The following is a 22,004-nucleotide window of genomic DNA, read 5'->3' as shown; positions in this document are numbered from 1 at the left end:
TAGAATTCTAAAATGGAGCAGTCCTTTGAAAAAGAGAAGTTAAAAAAAATATATATCCTAAAAACATTTAAGAAATCTTTTCCTCATCAACCATTTGTTTTACAGAGATGTCTTCTTAATTTAGGGTTTATTTGTGTTGCTAAGATAAGAGTAATATTTTTATTTCTACTTTGGCTGCTGAAGAATGTCTGTTTATTTAAGACCTTTTAGTTTAAATATTTGACCATCTGCCAAGGTATTTAGCCTGTTACTTCCTAATCTCTGTGGCCAAAACTCTGGGGGCAGAATTTATGATTTTGAAAAATTATAAACTTTCTGTCTCAGAAAGAGTCTAAAATTGCAGAAAATGTTGCAAATGTAAAATGAAATAAAATAGAGCCATTCCTAGCAGCTTGTGAGGAAAATTGAAGCTTTCTCTTTCACTACTATCTGTAGTCTACCTTTATTTGGAGTGCCTCTCAAGGCTATTATGCCAATAGCAATTTATCCTTCTGGCTTCCCTTGACTCTCAGTTTACCTGGGAAAGAACAGCTGTTCTTTACCTATTCCCAGGCACAGATGAAAGGGTCAAAGAGAAGTTACCTGACATGTGTTTCTTTATATAGGTTTGCTATATCCATCACTTAGTTTTTTGAATCTCTATCTGGCTGGTTACTAGGTAATACTGATCAGATTTTAAATGACCTGCCTTTACTAGGTTATCTCATACCCCCTCTTTTCCATACTAACCCAGTAAACTCTATCTTCATTTTAACAGTAGTAAAGGGTTTTAATCATTTGGTCAACCCCATTTCAACCTCAGACATCACATTGTATTGTGTAATGTGGTCCTAGAGCCAATCAGCTCAACAGAACCCAAGAAACATCACATTCTTGTATCCTTACAATGAATTACAGGCCTGTTTGGCTGAGAATCAACCATATATGTATGAGAAGAGGTGGGAGAGGAATGGGGAGGAGAGAGCAAAGGATTCATTGTAGGCCACAAAAAAAATAATAAGAGATTTATTTCTGGTGATGCTGAGGAGATATTCCTGGCTTTGTACTCCGGAATTGCTTGTGGAGGTACTTGGGGGAATTTTTTATGGGATGCAGAAAATTGAACTCAGGTTAGACCTGTGTATGGCAGACACCCAACCTGTTCTACTACCACTCTGACCCCAAAAGATAATTTTTTTAAAGTTTAAACTATATTTTCATATTCACATAATCTACATATACCTTAGGGTTTTTCACTGATTGTGGGTCAACATTAATTTTTCATAGTCATGAAGATAGTTTGGAGTTTAAAAAACAACCACAAAGATCTTAAATGTCTCTCTAATAATTATGTAACATATTTGAGGAATTGAAGCAGGTAGGCAGATTAATCTATCAATCAATTCTTGGGAAGTTATAAAACCAAGAAGTTTCCCTATCACCTACCTTAAAGTACTCCTAGCAGGGTACCTACCTTAGAGCAACCAAAATAGCAGGGAGGCCAGACTAACTGTGGACACTGCAACTAAGAGGCCTATGAAAATTTAACTGGTATAGCCAAGTCCTATTGTAAATGAAGCCGATAAGGTCAGACTCTAAGATGTAGAAGTCACTAGTAAGGTCAGTCATTGGTGAAGTTAGAGTTGCTGGATATGAAAGTCACTGATTAGGTCCAATCTCAGCTGAGTAGAGCACTCAGAAAGAAATATCCACCAGCCACTTCTGGAGAGTAACTCCATTTATTGTAGTTGGGAAATGGATATTTATATTAGGGGAGAGTAAGGTGAGACTCTGTGTAAGCCAATCAGGTAGGATGTGAGAGGAGATTAAAACAGGGTGGGTGTTTCTGTGTTTAGGGAAGACACGATAAGGGAATTAGGGAAAGCAGGCTATGTGCTATAAGGGTTGAGAAAATGCATATTCAACCAACTTTAACACATGAGGTTATTCTGACAGAATTATTTATATAGCAACTAAATGAAGAAAACTCAAATGCTAAAAGAGGAATAATAGGAACTTTTGAAGAATGTAGAGCATTAAAATAATCGATACTTTTTAAAAGGCATGGCACTTTTCACCTAAATAAAATTTCAATAAGATTCACCTTTATATATCGGAGAAATAATATTACACATCATTAGTAAAAGAAAACAATGCATCCTTCTGGATCAAAGGAGAGAGGAGTGAGAATAAGGATGTATGGACGGACAGACAGACATTAACTAAAAATAGTAATAAAATAAAATAAAACTGGGTATGTGCTTAAGGTGATTAACTTAAGGTGATTAACTACATCCTATATAAAGGCTTGACTTCTTTTTTTGTTTTGTTTTGTTTTTTGGGTCACACCAGGCAGCACTCAGGGGTTACTCCTGGCTCTATGCTCAGAAATTGCTCCTGGCAGGCTCTGGGGACCATGTGGGATGCCGGAATTCGAGCCACCGTCCTTCTGCATGCAAGGCAAACGCCCTACCTTCATGCTATCTCTTCGGCCCTGGAGCCTTGACTTCTAATAGAAGAAGTTAAAATAGGCTGTGATAAAACATGAACATGGACCACTAAAAGTTTAAAGCTCTTCCCCTTGACAAGACTCATCAGATTCTGACCTACCTAGAAAGCCCCTAATGGAGGCAGTTTGGGGGGAAAAAAATCTATAAAACTTGCAAAGGCAAGTTGCACAATTTTATATTTTGGGTGTTGTAGTCATCTCAACTAGCAGTATTTTATTCCTTCCTTATCCTCAGCTCCCACCCCTCTGCAGAACCCCATCTTCTCTCTTGAATATGTGTTACTTACTCCTCACTGTCTTTAGTTCACTATTCAACTCCTGAAATTCTTTTTTTGTTAAGGAAAGAAAAGAACCTGTAAAAAAGTAAGTAGGAGTTAGAGCTTTACCCTTCTGAAAAGAGCAAATTTCACCCCAGGCTGAGTTCTCAGATAAATAAGGTGGCAAGGATTTATTACCACAGCAGGCAAATTAGGGCATGTTAGACAAAAGACCCTGAAACTCTTAACTCTCCTTAAGGAACAAGCCTAAAACAGCTTGAAAATTTCCCAGACCTTGAAGCTTTTATAAGCATCAAGCCTGTTGCTTTTGAAAGTTCATTTACTCCTTCCATTCCCTTCTCAGATACTGATGCTCCCCCTCACATTTTCAGGCCAAGGCTTCCTTGTTATGAAGCCTGTTGTTTTTTCAGCCCAAATAGTATCATATCAGATAAAGGGGTGGAGAGGGGGCAGGAGTTAGGTCATCAGTGAGACATGAGAACCTGTGTAAGGGATGGACTCGGGGAATGAAAATGAAAATTGAACCAATCATGTATACTGTGGAAGTTAAACTGTTTATATTAAGCAATGAAATACTTGGCCTGCTAAAGCCTGTTAACTCTATATAACCACATGTTACTTTCATACAGGACCTTTGGCTTGTATGACAAAGTGCCCCAGCTAGCTGGAATAAACTCCCCTTTGTATTTTGCATTATGAAAGGTGGTCTTTGACTTTCAGCATAGGTCCGGTTATCTGCTTGAATCCTATAAGGCAGAACTGATCTGTGGTGATCTAAGTAGGTTGACTGCCCCCTCAAGGCCACTTCCTCCCTTTTTTCCTCCCTTCATGTTAAGTTACCTGCCCAACTACCAAGCAACAGTCAACTGTTTTTATTTAGAAATTCCCTTTGTGTAGAACTTGTGCTACTATTGAGACCATAAGTTTCATAAGGAAATGAAACCAGAGAAAACTCAAGAGGAAACTTATGATCTCAGTTTTTCCATCGGGAATGTTTAAATGCTTTTTCCTTTCAGTTTCTGTTTCTTTGTAATCATTTAGCTTCACGTAGAGGGTGAGGAAGCCTGGGTGGTTTGTAATTACAAATTTAGGAAATCCCCAAATCTCCACCCATCCTATTGGGTAAAGAAGTTAAAAAGAGCAAATTTTGAGGAAGAGCTCCAACTGTTACCAAGCTGAACTTTTAGAGCTGAAGTAGCTCTAAAAGATCTTTGCTACTGCTTTTATAAGGTAAGACTGGGAGCAAGGGTGGGAAAATACTAAGGATCTGACCTATTACTTCCATGAGAAAGAGTGATAAGATGCAATAGTTTGATAGTGTACATAGTTTAAGGTGAAGGATAAAGTTTTTATTGAAATGAGTAGAAAGCCTGATATAACAATAAAATCAACTTTCAGGAAAACAGCCATGTTTTATTATAATTTTTGTATCTAGTCAGAAGACATACTCCTTTATTTTAAAACAACTAGATTATCTAGCTTTGATTTTTAGGATCTCACTTCTTATGACATTTGTGTTGGTTTTAGTTTCTATTGCTCGGTTCCATCTAAGTTGTGAGTCATTTAATTCAACAATTGTTGAATTCAGCCCTCAATGCTATCTAGCAAGTTCATTTACTCTTTCTTTGGTTGTTTATTTGCTTTATTTAGCTCATTATTTGATTTCTGCTTAATCTTTTTTGATAGGAATTTTTTTTCTTCCTGAAAAAACAAATACACACAAAAAGTTATCCACAATACCAAGGACAAGAATAATTGTATGACTGAAATATTTCTTTAAGAAATCATGTTACTTGCACTTCTGAAGCAGTGTTTTATGTTTCTTGGAATTTCCCATCATGATGCTTCACTTTCACTGCTCTCTTTCTCTTTCTTAAGCTATGGGCTATACTAAATAAAATAAATATTTACTTACATTTATTTTCAGAAATAATCATATGATATTGAGTGATTAACACCATACAGATTCATGTTTCAAAACTGATGCAGGACATCAGTTGTGCCTTACCTCAAAACTTCAAGTAGAATTTGTGGGCTGGAGAGATAGACAAGTGGGGAGGACACTTGCTTTGTGCAACTGATCAGGCCTCTAACCCCAGCATCCCATATGGCTACATCCTGGATGTAGCCAAAGAATAGAAGGAAGAAACAACCAAACTAATGATTATGATTGTGATTTTACTTTTGTATTGAATTTTATTAAGAAATGTAAGGGTTGGAGAAATAGCATGGAGGTAGGGTGTTTGCCTTGCATGTAGAAGGACAGTGGCTCTAATACCAGCATCCTATATGGTCCCCCGAGCCTGCCAGGAGCAATTTCTGAGCATAGGGCCAGGATTAACCCCTGACCCACCCAAAAAAAAAAAAAAAAGAAATGTAATGTCCAGACCATAGCATAGAGGTAGGGTGTTTGCCTTGCATGCAGCTGATCCAGAATGGGTGGTGGTTCGAATCCTGGCATCCCATGTAGTCCACTAAGCCTGCCAGAGGCGATTTCTGCATGCAGAGCCAGGAGTAATCCCCAAGCGCCACCGGGTGTGACCCAAAAACAAAAATAAAAACAAAAAAGGAAATGTAATGGGGTTTTAATATAGTTAGTAAAAATGTATCTCAGAGCACATTCTGAAGCTGTTAAGAGAAAATTATGTCTGAAGGGTAAGCAGACATATGTAATGCATCTGTAAATGTGTTAGAACTTTACTTTCCTAATATTATTAAGATATTTCCTAGACAGTATTGGAAAGCAATGTATAGAATAATTTTATTAATGTATATAAATATAAACTCTAAGATTCAGAGGTCTAAAAATTGTGTTAATTTACTTAATTTTTCTAATAATGACATCAGCCTAGTGCACAAAACCTTGTAATCTCCAATATCTAAAATAAGTATAGATTGTATATTTTCTATTGTTAAAGCAATTTGCTGTAGAATACTAGTGTCAGGTCTTAGTATATTCTTAATCTAAAAATTATTGTACATACTGTACACAAGTCAGAAATCAGAACTTTACAAAGATGTCAATGTTATATTTGAAGTGGATTTGATGTAAAAAGTCTTGGCATTGTTATATGTAAAATCATATGATTTGTGTTAGTCTAAGCACTTACTGACCCCTATAAACTGGAACTCTTATCATTTGCAATGAACTTCCTATTATCTGTTCCCAGGCAGTCTCTGCTTTTATTATCTATCTCCTGGAAGATCTCAAAGGCATTGAAGAACTTATTGGGAAGCATGGGAGGCTCAGAAGGGTATCCCTTTTAAAAATTTAAAAAAAAATTTAATTTTTAAAAAGTAATATTACAGTGAGGTTTTAAGGAAATCTCAACCTGTTTATTATAAGATTTCAATGTAAAACAAAGGCCAAAGAGACAGTTAAGTTTTAGTATCTATAATAATCATGTCCAAAATTGAAAAATGTTATTCTTTTTTGTTTTTGTTTTTGGGTCACACGGGCAGCGCTCAGGGGTTACTCCTGGCTCAACGCTCAGAAATAGCTCCTGGCAGGCTCGGGGGAACATATGGGATGCTGGGATTTGAACCACCATCCTTCTGCATGCAAGGCAAATGCTATCTCTCTGGGCCTAGAAAATCATTCTTTATTTTATTTTATTTTATTTATTTATTTATTTGGTTTTTGGGCCACACCTGGTGACTCTCAGGGGTTATTCCTGGCTATGCACTCAGAAATAGCTCCTGGCTTGGGGGACCATATAGAGCATTGGGGGATATAACCGCAGTCCATCCTAGGTTAGCACGTGCAAAGCAGATAACCTACTGCTTGCACCACCACTCTGGCCTGAAATTATTTTTTCTTTAAGAAAATTATTCCTGATGAATAAATGAGGCAAGAATGCGAACATTTACTTAATATCAAATAGTTAGAAATGTTTTACAAAACTTTTCAGGTGAAAGGAATTTATCCTCAGAAATTAGAACATAAATACTTAAGTATTATTATTAAAATTATAATTAAGTACTTTTATATACTTTCTCCTTCATCATGATCATGTATTAAACTTTTAATTGAAGAAATCACATGAATAACTATTGAATATTGAAACATAATTTTTACAAATAAATATTACTTATTATATTATTATATATTATATACATTATATAATATATATTATATATATTATTACTTATGTGTTTATTATTTTGAAATATAAATTTAATATACATTTAAAAAAAGGAAATTGGTAAAGTTAAAAACAAGAAGTATAGCACTCAAAGAATAGTCATAAAGATTTTATCCAGGAATTCACAGATATAACAACTAAGAAATAATCAAATAACGAGTGGCAAAAAGTCAGCTTTAAACTAAGAATAGATTGAATTTAAACAATTGTTTTCTTTTTCCTTTTTTTTTTTTGTTTTGTTTTTGTTTTTGGGTCATACCCGGTGGTGCTCAGGGGTTACTCCTGGCTGTCTACTCAGAAATAGCACCTGGCAGGCACGGGGGACCATATGGGACACTGGGATTCCAACCAACCACTGTAGGTCCTAGATCGGCTGCTTGCAAGGCAAACGCCATTGTGCTATCTCTCCGGGCCCACAATTGTTTTCTAAATATACATCAATGGTAAGAGTCAGAAATCTATTTTTTATTTCTATTTTATCCCTTTAAAATGCTCTGCACTTATTTTACTATAAGTGCTCTTGAATGTCTTTCTTTTTCTTTAGAAACTTAGGCCATTATGAAGAATAGTATGTCCCCCCTGTTCAGGAAGCAAAGTAGTGACCTCCTTTGCTTGAAAAACAAAATAAAAAAATTTTTTTTTTTGCTTTCTGGTCCATACCTGGAAGTGTTCAAATGTCAATGTGTGTTCAATGTGTAGGTGTAATGTTCAGGGTATGACACCTGGCTCTGCACTCAGAAATCACTCCTGGCAGGCTCTATGGACTATATGAAATGTGGGGGAACGAACCAAGGTTGACCTTGTGCAAGGCAAATGCCCTACCCAAAAACTGTGCTATTGCTCCAACCCCTGAAGACTGAAATTTTCTGTTTATTCCTGACTCTTTCCCCTACAGATAAGATCACACCATCAACATGGATGCAGGGGGTTTTATGTCAGACCCCCTGTGCCTTATTGAGAACAACAATGGACATCTGGTGGTCAATCCAGAAGCTCTGAAGATCCTGTCTGCTATTACACAACCTCTCGATGTGGTGGCTATTGTAGGTCTCTATCGCACAGGCAAATCTTACCTTATGAACAAACTGGCTCAGAAGATGAAGGGTGAGTGACACTAGCAAAGTTATGGTACATTTTCTTTGTATGCGCCCATATAACAATCACTAAGTATGATGGTGTGAGAGAAGAAAGTTGCAGATGTGTAGTAATGTTGAAAGCTAATGTTGAGACAACAGCTGGCTGCTTATTTCCCGTAGATAAATATTAGAGATCTGTTTCTAACTGAAAATCAGTTTTTTTCTCTTCTTGTATAATTATAAATTATCACAGTATTTTCCAATCACAAGAGTAGGCCATAGATAAATATTAGAGATCTGTTTCTAACTGAAAATCAGTATTTTTCTCTTGTACCATTATACAATTATCACAGTATTTTCCAATCAGAAGAGTAGGATATCAGTGGAATAAATTCTATATATGTAATTATGAGATATTATAAGCCTAGTAGTTTGATAGTTTTGTAAAATAAAAGAATAACTAATTTCCAACCTGTAATTCTTTCTTTCTTTCTTTTTTTCTTTCTTTCTTTCTTTCTTTCTTTCTTTCTTTCTTTCTTTCTTTCTTTCTTTCTTTCTTTCTTTCTTTCTTTCTTTCTTTCTTTCTTTCTTTCTTTCTTTCTTTCTTTCTTTCTTTCTTTCTTTCTTTCTTTCTTTCTTTCTTTTCTTTTCTTTTCTTTTTTTTCCTTAGTTCTTGATATTCTTATAGTTTTACTTGCCTCTCTTGTTTTTCAGGTTTGTTGTGTACTTTCTGACAGCTTTTCTAAACTGAATTGAACTCCTACTTCAGTTATCTTACTTTCCAGCTTCCTTCCTCTATTACAACCTATTCACTTCACTTCCCTTTGCAGGTTTTTCAGTTGGATCCACAATACAGTCTCACACCAAGGGAATCTGGATGTGGTGTATGCCTCATCCTGAGAAGCCAAACCACACCTTAGTACTTCTTGATACAGAGGGATTAGGAGATATAGAGAAGGTAAGGATCAAAGATTCCTCTTTGGTTAACTAACTCATCTCTACACATCCTGCAGGAATGTTGTATTAATTTTTTAATCGTTCACTTGAGGAAAGTATAACTTTTTTCCCCTTCTTCCATCAATATTTAAAATCTAATGGAAAAGGTACTGATAACCCAGAATCATAATTGGGACTAGAATTGTAATATATTTAACAATTTAACATCTTTAATAATGTGAAGCTGGACTGTTAATAGAAATGTAGAAATGAAATGCAAATTAAATTGTCATAATCCTATCTACAGAGACAAGTGTTTAATAGTTGACTCTAGCTGAGAGGAAATTGAATTCAAATCATGACACTAGTTGATGTGACTTGAACAAGCAAGAATAAATCTCCTCAAACCTTTCCCAAGCATTGGTCTTATCATCTTCTCATTTGAGCAGAAAATTCAAGAGATTTTTCCTATTTCTATACTGGTAAATTTTAACAATAAGACCAACAAGGATATCAGGGAAGACTTGGTTTATAGTTTTTGCCAGTATTCCAGATCTTCCATAAGAATTGACTTTTGGCTATTGAAGTGAAGTTACTAAATTCAGAGTTCAGAACAAAAATACACATCCAGCTCTCATCAGTGATATGAGCTGGCTTCTTTTGGACTAATATGTTGGTGGTGATGATGATGGTTTTGGCCCACACTCAGCTGTGCTCAAGACGTATTCTCGGCTCTGTGCTCAGAGACCACTCTAGGTTGGGCTTAGGTGAATATATGTGGTATCAGGAAATGAACCCTTGTTGGTAGAAAGCAAGCAAGAACCCTACCTGCTGTACTATCACACTGTCCTAGTATAAGCTGACTTCTGTGTATAATTGGATCTTTCTCTTTAACTTCCTTCTTTATTTCTCCTTTGTCTTTTGATTTATCACAAATTGAAAATGGCCAACCTAAATTTGTATTTGAGTTTTCTTATCTACAATACAGACATCATAAGTATAAACCTATCTGAAAGTACTTTATGGAAGATTAGATAATGATGTGAGCTACCCTGGGTATAAATTCCCTGTATATGTGTATTATGTACATAATCAACTTTATTTTACACAAATAAATATTCTGATTTTTTTTTATATTTGGGCCACATCCAGCAATACTTCAGGGTTTACTATGGGCTGAGCACTAAGGGGTCACTCCTGATGGGTTTGGATTATCCAGGTAATGAATCCAGGTAGTTGTATGTTAGGGTACTACCATCTACCTGCTAAAATGATCTCACCCAAAAACATGATTTTAAATATGCTCATTACTTGCTTTTGGCCAGGGCAGGGGCACCGGGCAGTGCTCAGGAGTTAGTCCTGGCTCTATGCTCAGGGATCACTCCTGGCAGTGCTCAGGGGATCATAAGGAATGCTGAGGATTGAACATGGGTCAGCCACATGCAAGGCCAAGACCCTTTCCACTACTCTCACTCCTACCTCTAACTACCTGACATTTTTTTCCTTTGGTTTTTGGGCCACATCCGGTGAAGATCAAGGGTTACTCCTGGTTATGAGCACAGAAATTGCTCCTATCTTGGGGTAACATATGGGACGCCAGGGATTGAACCGCTGTCCATCCTAGGTCAGCACGTGCAAGGCAAACACCCTACTGCTTGCGCCACTGCTCTGGCCCTAACTACCAGAATTTTAATGAATAATTAGTTGTAACAGAGATCACTGAATTAAAAGTATGAGTCTGGAATAAGGCAACAGTACAGCTGATAGGGCATTTGCTTTACATGCTGCCATCCCATGTTCGATCTCTGGCAACATATATGGTTCCCTGCACCTACCAGGAATGATCCCTGAGCGTGAGGCCAAGAATAAGTACTATGCACTCTGCTAGGTATGGGCCCAAACTAAAAAATGATAAATAATATGAGTCCATATAAGATTATCAATACTAATCACAAAGCACTCTTATGATTTCACAATTAATTTTGTCTTGTTTAATATTTTTAGATAAGGGGATTTGTTTTTTAACAACTGCTTCTCTGGAAATGCCATAAGACATGTCACTTGTTCTGAAAAATATGCTTGTTTTGAATTCTAGGGTGACAACAAGAATGATACCCAGATCTTTGTACTTGCAATGCTGCTGAGTAGCACCTTTGTATATAATACCATGAACAAAATTGACCAGCAAGCACTTGATCTACTGTAGTATCCTTTTGTGGTTCTGGATGGCCTCAAAAGCCAAAGAAGACACTTTTGTTTTCCCATCTGTATTTAGTCTCTATGAATCAATGAAAACAATAAAAATTTAATTAATATTAAAACTCAAGAATAAAGAGTTCACATATTCACTGCTTGATTGAATAATTGGTTATGAACTAAAGTGAATATAAAATTAGTGGGAGGCATAAAATTAAATAAAACTTATGCTCAATCATATTCCCTCCAGTTTTCCTTAGTTGCCTATTAGTTATGTAACAGAAGTGTCAGATCTGCTCAGAACAATCTCACCTGAACTTGATGTGGTTGAAAATGAAACTGATGTGAGCATCTTTCCAGATTTAGTATGGACTCTGAGAGATTTCTTTCTAGACTTAGAACAAGATGGACAATCTATCACAGCAGATGAATATCTGGAGAACTCATTGAGGCCAAAGCAAGGTAACAGGGACATTAGAAGGAGGATGGGAGGAATAATACAAGAGATATGTATTGTATGTGGTAGTAAAAATTACAGATGCCAACATTTATTCATTTGATCAATTGATTTTTTTCAGAAATGGGGTGGCAAGATAATTTAATATTGAACTTATTAATTATCTTTAAAGATAAATTATCTTTAGTTTGATGTCAAACTTTAATAAGTTCAATATTTATGATATTACTATTATTGGGGCCAATGAGGTGGCACTAGAGGTAAGGTGTCTGCCTTGCAAGCGCTAGCCAAGGAAGGACCGCGGTTCGATCCCCCGGCGTCCCATATGGGACCACCAAGCCAGGGGCAATTACTGAACACTTAGCCAGGAGTAACCCCTGAGCATCAAATGGATGTGGCCTGAAAAAAACAAAAAAATTAATTAATATATTAATATTATATGATATAATAATATTAATAATTGATCATTAATAGTTCAATATTCAATTATCTTGCCACTCCATTTCTGAAGAAAATTAATACTGTTTTTCTTTCACTGACTCTTTTACTTCCTTTTTTCTTTTAACTTTCTGCTTAGGGTTCATCAGATTTTTTAACATCTCTTGGTAATTTACTGAAGGAAAACATTTTAAAAATAGTAATACCATACTAAATGTGTCCTATGTTTTCCTCTTCAGGTACTGATCAAAGTATTCAGAATTTCAATTTGCCCCGTCTGTGTATACAGAAATTTTTTCCAAGAAGGAAATGCTTTATTTTTGACTCTCCAGCTCACAGAAAAAAACTTGCCCAGCTTGAGGTATTGGATAATAATGAGCTGGATCCTGAATTTGTACTACAGGTGACAGATTTCTGTTCCTACATTTTCAGAAATTCCAAGACTAAATCTCATTCAGCAGGCATTCAGGTCAATGGGTCTGGTGAGTAACTTTTAGAGGATTTTTCTTTAATTCAACATAAGTAGTAGGTACATTGGTTTGTCTCAGCTTCCATTGCCAGTGATTAAAATGCATAATTAGCTGTAACAATAAAATCATACTAGATTTTTATTTGTTATACGTTATACACAACAATATATTGTACTTACTAAATTCTTTGAGTACCAGTAACATTTCTTGTGTGTGTTTTTAGTAACACTTCTATATTACTATAAAAAAAGAAATAGAACCTGGAAGAATAATCAAATAAAGAACTCCTATTCAGAAGTGGTCTACTGTTGAAGTACACTAATACCACTGGTTTTGTAGCATTTGTTCCACCAGCAGAATGAATTCATACGTTTTATAGCTTTTGATATGTACAAGAACAGGAAGGTATGAAGTTTATAGAAATAGAACTTCCTTGTTAAAAAACATCGGAGAGAAGCATATGTTGTCTAGATAGAATTCTAAAAGAAATATAAGTGAGCTTCTTGCTCCAACTTTTGATCAAAACTCTATATCTAAAAAGCTCTATAACATTTTGCTACAAGGAAAGTGAGTGCAAACAAAAGTATAAATGGCAAAGACAAATGAGAAAGTTCCCCCGAAAATAACGAAAGTGACCTAGTCCAATTTTTTAAGTATGTGCTTTGTCAGAATAGGGTAGTATTTATAACAGATTTACATTCTAAAGTTGAAGAAAAAAATAAAATCTTGAAGGGAATAGGTACCTTGGGGTGAGAAAATAAAATAAACAGGCAAAGGCTTAACTAAATAAATATTAGTAACTACGTAACTATTTTCTTATTTTTCTACAAAAATTCAGACATCTTGAGTTTCCCCTTTAAATACTTTTTTTTTCCAAAAGAAAGAACAGAATGTTTCTTGGTCATATAATTTCTCTAAGGAACTTATTTGGTTCCATTGGACACTATGGAATATTCAAAAACGTTAGGCAATTTATGGTTAAATTAACAGTCTCAGTTTATGACTTGTCCTGTTTTTCTATAAATAATACACGAATTTCTTCACTCTGTCAAGATCTAGAGAACCTGGTGCTCACCTATACCAAGGTCATCAGCAGCAGAGATCTGCCCTGCATGGAGAACTCAATCTCAGCATTGGCTCAGATCAAAAACTCTGAAGCAGTGCAAAGGGCCATTGCCCGTTATACCCAGCAGATGGACCAGAAGGTGAAGTTTCCCACAGAAAGTCATTCAGAGCTGCTGGACCTACACAGAGCCAGTGAAAAAGAGGCCTTGGAAATCTTCTTGAAAAACTCTTTTAATGATGAGGATCAAAATTTCAAAAAAGAATTAGAGGTGATTATTGTTGTTGTTATTTTGTTATTATTATTACCATTATTATTTGGAGAGCAGAGTGAGTTATAACTTAGCTATATATGCTTAGGTCTTACTCCTAGCTTGTGCCCTGGGATCAACCCTGACAAGGATTGAGGGACCATATGTGGTGCTAAGGACCAGACCCAAATCACCTAAATGCAAGGTCAACACTTTACTGCTGTATTATCTGGCCCTACTACTATTAGTTTATTGTTATTTATTAATATTATTTTGACTTACTTCATGTGGCTTAAAGACAATGGAGAGCAAAGTATTGTTATGAAAAGAAAATTGACAAATTAAGAAAGGAAAGAAATTATTTCTAGACTAAAAAGAATGATTATCACTTAAGTGCTCAAGATAAAAATGTTACTCTGAAAGTAAACAAGTAAATATGTAAAGACTATGGGTCCTAAACTTTCTGAAATATTCATATACTCACAACACCATTTACATACTTGTGTAAATTTTTGAAAGAAATATCATCCCTTAAAGAACACTGAGTTGGAGCCATAATACAGCGGGCAGAGCATTTGCCTTGCCTGCAGCTGCCCAGGGTTCGAACTCTGGTATCTCAAGCACCGCCAGGAATGACCCTTGAATGCAGAGCCAAGAGTAACTCTCAGCACCACAGAGTGTGGCCCCCAAACAAACAAACAAAACATTTTTTATTCAAGTTGGAGGGTATAATCCTAAAAAAAAACAAGAAGCAACAAAGCAAGGGAACAGACAAAACATATCCATGGTTTCACATTACTAATTGAAGTTACCAGATAAAGGACAGAGAGGACACAGAATTTGTAGAGACTGCGTTGATGTGGTTAGGGATTTCAGCATTTTTTGTTGTAGGTGTGGTTTGGAAATTTACTTCTGAAGAAGGGAGAAAAGGCATTCCTGAAACTTAAACATACAACATAGATAAATCAATGTTACCTAAATAATTTTTAATTATAGTGTTAATTCTCCTTTTCTGTTAATATAACACAGAACTGCTGAACTGATATACTAATAGATTATATCTTTTATATCTTCACAATATCATTTAGTAGCTTTTTAGCCTATAATTTCATGACACCTAGCTGAGAAGAAATTGCATCCTCTCTTTCCATATAATACTGGATATTAAAGCATTTATAAAAATCTAGATCTTACTTAAAAAAAAGAATAATGTAATTGAGGGATTTTGATGTTCAACATCAGAAACACATACCTGTATGTTAAAAATTTGCAGTCTGAAGAACACAACATCATCAGAAATATAAAGAGAAACTGGCTTTAGAAGATCCCAGTCTCAATTTTCCAGGCTTGCTACAAAGAACCTTCTTCTAAAAGACCAGAGTTATTGGTCTTTTAGAGCTCCAGAAAAAAAATACATAAAGTTTCTTTTGTAGATATGTTAGTGCATGTGTTTTTGTGTGTTCCAGGAATCTAAATCTATTTTCTTCATGCAAGGCATGCATTTTGCCATTGAGCGTTAAAAAGCCCTATTCTAAAATGTTGAGGTATCCATGACATTTATTTTCATGGACATTTGTCTCTGCAGATGCAACTACAAGCAAAACTGGATGACTTTAATAAGCAGAACTTGAAGGCATCATCTGATCGCTGCTCGGCTCTAATTCAGAGTATCTTTGGTCCTCTAGAAAATAGTGTGAAACAAGGAATTTATTCCAAGTCAGGGGGACATTGCCTCTTCATTCAGAAGACTGAAGAGTTGAAGGCAAAATACTATCAGGAGCCCATGAAAGGAGTACAGGTATCCCTCATTTTAACTACAACTTTCTGAAACTTGTGAGAAAGTGTTTTTAAATAAAAACCCAGTAGAAAATTATGCACTAATGATATCTATGGAATTGAAAGAAACTATTACCCCTAGCTAGCAAGTGTCTATTGTAGCCATCAACATTTATTGTAGCAGGGGGATCTTTTACCACCTTTGACAGAATCCTAAAAATTAAAACTAACTTAAGAAAATGAGGTATTGACAATCTTCCCAACAAATGGTAGAGCATGTACCTGGAGTGCTCAATGTACTGAGTTCCAACTCTGGTGCCTACTGACCCCTGAACATATTGGGGTGGTACCTATATAAAAAGAAATTATTTTAATTTTATGAGTTAGATGAACCAAAGACAAAATATTGCAATTATTGCTATATTCTTAAATTTAAGCAATATTTTTAACATCTCCCTTTTTCCCTCAAAACCCAGAACAGTTCCCCATTCTGTTTTTTTCACTATGCACTTTGTTCTCAGAAAGACTCTCTCTGTACTCCATGGGAACAAATCTCGAGACTCAATGAGTCCTTTGTTTTTTTTTTTTGTTTTGTTTTGTTTTTTGGTTTTTGGGCCACACCCTGTGGCTCAGGGGTTACTCCTGGCTATGCGCTCAGAAGTTGCTCCTGGCTTCTTGGGGGACCATATGGGACGCCGGGGGATCGAACCGCGGTCCGTCCTAGGCTAGCGCAGGCAAGGCAGGCACCTTACCTCCAGCGCCACCGCCCGGCCCCTCAATGAGTCCTTTGTGACTTAGTGTCATAGAGAGGAAGAGAGAGACAGAGACGGAGACACAGAGACAAAGACAGACATACTGATGCTCAGAGACAGACAGACTGGTGGACAGACACAGAGAAATAGAGCATATTTTCTATATTCCTAACAGTCTTTTAAACCCAAGTTATAGTATTTTCTATCTATACCCAAATCTTTAGTATATAAAGTTCTAAAGTGCTCTGGCAAGAGAAGATGCTGCAAAGACAAAAATCATAAACAAAAACAGAAACACCCAAGGATCTATTTATAGAATTTTTTAATAACCATTTACTAATTCTTAATACATTCTTTTGGGGATTTTTAGGCTGAGGAAGTTCTGCAGAAATATTTACAGTCCCAGAAGGCGACGAGTGATGCCATTCTACAGACAGACCAGACTCTCACAGCCAAGCAAAAGCAGTTGGATGGTGAGAAGAAACCAAAAGAATTCCATAAATTCCTATATTTAAAAAATTATTTTATTATATTATTATATAATACTATATAATATTATTATACATACACATACACACAATTCCATTCAAGTTCCAGCAAACTTAAAATGTTCTCTATTCTCTAACTGAATATTATTCTATCATGCATATATAAAAATATATATGCATGTATACACACAAATACAGACACCACAATTTATTTGTTTATTTATCTTTTGTTCAGAACTTTTCTCCCAGGTCTTGGCTATTGCGAATAGTTCTGTGATGAACATTGGTACACATAGATATATTATTTGCAGCGCTTTGTGTAGTCTCTAAATAGTTTTCCAGAGAGGCTGAACTATGTAACAGCCACTCCAATAGTAAATGAGAGTTCCTTTTCCACCACATCTCAACAACACTTAATGTTTATGGTCTTTGTCATGTAGGCCCTTCTCACTAGTGTGTGATATTACCTCATTCTTCTTTTTTGTTGTTGTTGTTTTTTGTTTGTTTTTTTTGTTTTTTTGGGCCACACCCGGTGATGCTCATGGGTTACTCCTAGCTATGTCCTCAGGAGTCACTCCTGGCTTGGGGGACCATATGGACCCCGGGTGATGGAACCATGGTCCATCCTAGGCTAGCGCTGGCAAGGCAGACACCTTACCTCTAGCGGAACCGCACCGGCCCCTCATTCTTCTTTTAATTTGCATTTTTGATAAACTATGATGATAAGCACTTTTTAAGCCTATTGACCAAACAACAATTATTCTCAATTCTTCAGGTTTTCTCTGAATAGAGTTTCCATCACAGCTGTATTTGTTTACCGGAAAGGAAAAAAAAACAGTTCCTGGGACATTTTTCTTTTCTTTTTTTTTTTTTTTTTTGGGTGAGAGTTCTTTCTATTTTTTTAATATAATTTTTATTTTGATCATAGTGGCTTACATTTGTTGACAATATTATTTTAGGTACATATTTACATAAAATCCGGGGGATTCCCATCGCCAAATTGTCCTCCCTACACCTCCATTTTTGTCCTCCCTCCCATTTCCTCTTCCCTCACTCCCAGGGTGGCTTGAATATGTGGTCCCCTCTGTATCTGACCTACTACTTAGTAGTCTTGCACCTGTTTGGTCTTGATGTCTCCCTTATTTCCCCCTCTACCTGGAGGCAGGACTAGCTAGTTCAAGATGCATGGTTTTGTTTGAAAAAGAGAAAAGTAATAAACTGGGGTAAGAGTCTAATACGCCGAAAATGGGCGGCATCCTTCTAGGGGCTCTCATCAACGATTTGAGAGATGAAGGAAGAAAAGAAGGTGAAACACTCCCCCAGTACCAAAAGAAGTGTCAAATATCCAGTGAGGACTCCAGCTATATTGATAAGCACCACAAAAAACAAACAAACAAACAAAAACAAAACAAAGAAAAACAAACAAACAAACAAAAACAAAAAAACACACGCCATGGTCTTGAAATAAGAAACATGGCATAGCACATAAAGAAAGAAAAGAAAGGAAGAGAAAAAAATAAGTATAACTGGGGACAACAATTTCAATAATCACACCCAAACAGAGAAATCGACCAAAAATAGATAGGTAAATAAAAAAAATAATAATAAATGAAGATAAAAAATAATATATAAAAAATAACCAAGGTTTTGTGCTTTTTGTATTTTTGTTTTTTCCCTCCTGCCCTGGCACAGTAAATATTGGGGTCATTCGAAAAGGAATTCACTTGGCCTAAGAAATATGGGGTTTCTCCGTCCTTGGAGTATATTGTCATGGGATCAACTATAGACTCTGTTCAGGATCATTTACTCTCCCGGTGGTGCTTTTGTGGTGTGTGGAAGACTTCTGCTTTGTCCTGGGTGATACAATCAGACCTCTGTGTCTAGAGGTCTCAGTATCTGCACAGATCCTGAGGTGGGACTTATGATGAAGTCAGTCTTTGTGGTTCTAGAGGTTCTGTTCCCTCAGCGTCATTTTAATCCTTCTTCTGTAGTTGGTGATCTTGGTCTTTGCGCTGAACCTAGGATGGCACCTAGGATAGCGTCTTTCTTTGTGCTTCCAGAAACCCCATTCCGTTACAATTATCTCTGCCAGACCTTTGGAACTGGGGATCATGTTTATTGTGCAAGTCATAGTTCAAACCCTAAACTAGGGCTTTTTTATTGGACCCAAGATGTATACAGTCTGGTCATGGTTCTAGCAGCCAGTCATCTGTAAAGCGCGATCTTGGCTTTTGGACCTACCAAAGGGTGACAAGTCTTCTGGTTTTGTCTTGTCGTTAGCTGGTAAAGTAGGCTAATCTGCTCTAAGGTCAAGTTGTTCACATTTTCCTCGTTGTCAGGATATCATGTTAGAGCTGGCCCTTGTTGGTGACCCCGCAGTATTAAGGCTGCCTGGGACATTTTTCTAGGGAGTAGTAACAACTTGAAATAAGAGTTGAAGGAGGGGCCAGAGAGATAGCATGAAGGTAGTGTGTTTGCCTTGCATGCAAAAGTACGGCAGTTCGAATCCCGGCATCCCATATGGTTTCCCGAGCCTGTAGGGACGATTTCTGAGCGTAGAGCCAGGAGTAACCCCTGAGCGCTGCCAGTTGTGACCCAAAAACAAAAACAACAACAACAAAAAATACAAGAGTGGAAGGAAACCAAGATTACAGAGTTATGAGACAGAGAGGTAGGTGAGAGGACCATTAGGATGCTGGTGAAGGGAAGTGGATACTCTGATGCTGAGTGTGGTGTTGGAACAATGTATTCATGATACTGTCTTAAGAGTATTATAAGTCAGAGCACCTCAATAAAATGTCATATATAGAAAAAAATAAGAAAGAAAAAAGAGTGAGAGACCCAAAGAGGAAGCACTTTATTCTAGAGAAACTTGTCATTTTGTTGTTTCTCAGAGGAAATGGCTAGAAAAAGAGCTGCAGAAGCTGCAAAGTTGGCAAACCAGAAAAGGATTGAGGAGAGGCAAAGAGCCCACGAGGAACACATGCGACAACTAGAGATGGAAAGGGTCCGACAGGAGAGAATAAGGGCCCAACAGCGAGAAGAACAACAGAGAAACATTGAACGCGCACTCCAGGTATTCACTTATTTCATCTCAAGATTTTGATGAACTCTATCCTCTCAGCATGGATGATAGCATAAAACAGGGGCAAAGGGGGTAAAAGAAGCATACAGCTGTGGATCAGGGTAAAAATTAAGGAGTCAGGTAGCATGATTATGAATATTGTTTCCTCCATTTACCAAGTGTATAGTTTCGACAAATTATTGGAACCACTGTGTCTTCATTTCCACTTTGGAAAATGGAGTCAGTTATTATCCACTTTATATTGTTTATTTCATGAGAGCTATTTAAGTAATTAATTCATCATATTCACAATGATATTTGGCATAGAATAAATACTAACCTTGTCAAATATATTTCTAATCCAGTGTAGTAGTCTTTTAAAATTTTTAATTGTTTCTTAGTGTCATTTCCTTGGGTCATAGGGATTAAATATGATCAATGTCAAAGATTGCCTTGTTAAGTTCGTTGTACATTAGTGGATTGATGCAGTAATTGTTGTTGCATTTGCATATTATAAACTTTCAGACTTGATTTTATCTTGTCTTTTAATGTTTTGTATATTCTAATCTGATCTGTTTGAAACAGAAAAATAAGATCCCCATTTTTCTAATTAAAACAGTTTGGTGGGGCAGGTGAGTTGGCACTAGAGGTAAGGTGTCTGCCTTGCAAGCGCTAGCCAAGAAAGGACAGTGGTTCGATCCCCTGGCGTCCCATAGGGTTCCCCCAAGCCAGGGGCAATTTCTCAGCGCTTAGCCAGGAGTAACCCCTGAGCATCAAATGGGTGTGGCCCAAAAAGCAAAAAACAAAAAAACAGTTTTGTTCCAAAAAGACACCAGATGTCTCTATTGCAGAACATTTCACATTATCACTTTCCCATTGGTGGGAGCTGCAATTTTTTGCTTTTGAAAATCTCTTATGAAATTCATAGTAGACACCCTTATTAGGCACAGGATTCTCCCAGTCTACCTTTCTGTACATTGTTTCAAGATTTTTTTAAGTACAGCCAAGAACTGAAGAGTCAACCTTGAATTTTAGATCTTACTATTTTCTACTTTCCTCCACACGTGTAAGTGTGGGTTCAACATTTGTATTCATGTAAGAGTCAGACCCCTCACCTGATTATAGATGTCACCAAAACAGTTGTAACAGTTTTTTGTAATAGTGCTAGAACTAAAATTCTCAGTTAGATCTGTGTAAATGAGGGTTAAAGTCAAGGATGTGAATCAGATTGTCCAAGGAGAATGAGAAAGGAGATTCAGGATCAAACTCTTGAAATGTCAGTATTTCAGGGATTATAAAGTTATAATGATTTTGCAGCTAGAAAAAAAAAAAGAAAACATATATAAGTGTATACTTGTATACACTTGTATACAAGTATAAAATCTAACCCTCAAAAGTGAGGGTTAAATTGTACATAAACAAAAAGCAAAAGGGCAGGACCTATCTTTCTTAGTAAAGACAAGATAATTTCTAAAATAATGTTTTATTTCTCGCTCTTTAGGAAGCAGCTGAACAGGAAAGAAGGAGAATTGAAGAGGAAAGAAGAAGACTTCAAATACAGATGGAAGAACTCCGCAGAAATATTCACTCCAGCAGTAGTAGTAGTAGTTGCATATTACAATAATTATTTTCATATCACAACTCTCTGGGGGTTTTTTGTTCCTGGTCACTAACCTATAAAAATCTGGGAACTACAAATAAATAAAATGCATAAAAATATATTGAACCATTTACTCAGGCATGAAGGTAAGGTGTTCATAGTTGATCAAAAATTGTTTTTCTATAGTTTAGTCATTTAAATTATTTCATACTTAATAAGATTATGTGTAAAATAAAGGGCATTTTATTACTGCTTTCTTTGAGAGTGGTACTGGGCTATGACTAGGAAGGAAAGCTTTCTCTTAGAGCCCAGAGTCATTCCTTTAACCTTCCATATATGAATTGGGAGTGGGGAACAATGAAAGTGGGTGATTTAGGGAGGTTCATAGAGTCAGGCAGAGCTTGAACCAAATCCTGGGCCTACTTGGGCATTATTTCTACCAAGGATTTTGTAATCAGAGGGATGCACCAAGAGGCAAGACAAATAACTAGTTTAATAGTGGAGCAGTACATAGTTCCTTTTTTGGC

The 22,004-nt window shown here is 36.4% G+C and overlaps 1 protein-coding gene across 1 annotated transcript; it reads left to right on the top strand.

The window, feature by feature from the left end:
• Positions 1-3,943: 3,943 nt before the first annotated feature.
• LOC126007038 (guanylate-binding protein 5-like) lies at positions 3,944-21,501 on the top strand. The gene is made up of 11 exons (XM_049772555.1): positions 3,944-3,996; positions 7,807-8,015; positions 8,818-8,945; positions 11,019-11,128; positions 11,391-11,581; positions 12,254-12,496; positions 13,538-13,818; positions 15,383-15,595; positions 16,696-16,798; positions 19,708-19,889; positions 21,379-21,501. The coding sequence occupies exons 2-11, from the start codon at positions 7,826-7,828 to the stop codon at positions 21,499-21,501; spliced, it is 1,764 nt and encodes a 587-aa protein (XP_049628512.1). The 5' UTR covers positions 3,944-3,996; positions 7,807-7,825.
• Positions 21,502-22,004: the final 503 nt, after the last annotated feature.

Source organism: Suncus etruscus, chromosome 4, assembly GCF_024139225.1.
Source record: "Suncus etruscus isolate mSunEtr1 chromosome 4, mSunEtr1.pri.cur, whole genome shotgun sequence".
Lineage (NCBI taxonomy): Eukaryota > Metazoa > Chordata > Mammalia > Eulipotyphla > Soricidae > Suncus > Suncus etruscus.
This window is presented reverse-complemented; position numbering and strand designations above follow the sequence as displayed.

Excerpts from the sequence above, each read along its gene's own strand:
- LOC126007038 (XM_049772555.1), top strand. The coding sequence starts at position 7,826 with ATGGATGCAGGGGGTTTTATGTCAGACCCCCTGTGCCTTATTGAGAAC. Across the intron at positions 8,016-8,817 it reads ACTGGCTCAGAAGATGAAGG|GTTTTTCAGTTGGATCCACA; the intron begins GTGAGTGACACT and ends TTCCCTTTGCAG. Across the intron at positions 11,129-11,390 it reads CAAGCACTTGATCTACTGTA|TTATGTAACAGAAGTGTCAG; the intron begins GTATCCTTTTGT and ends GTTGCCTATTAG.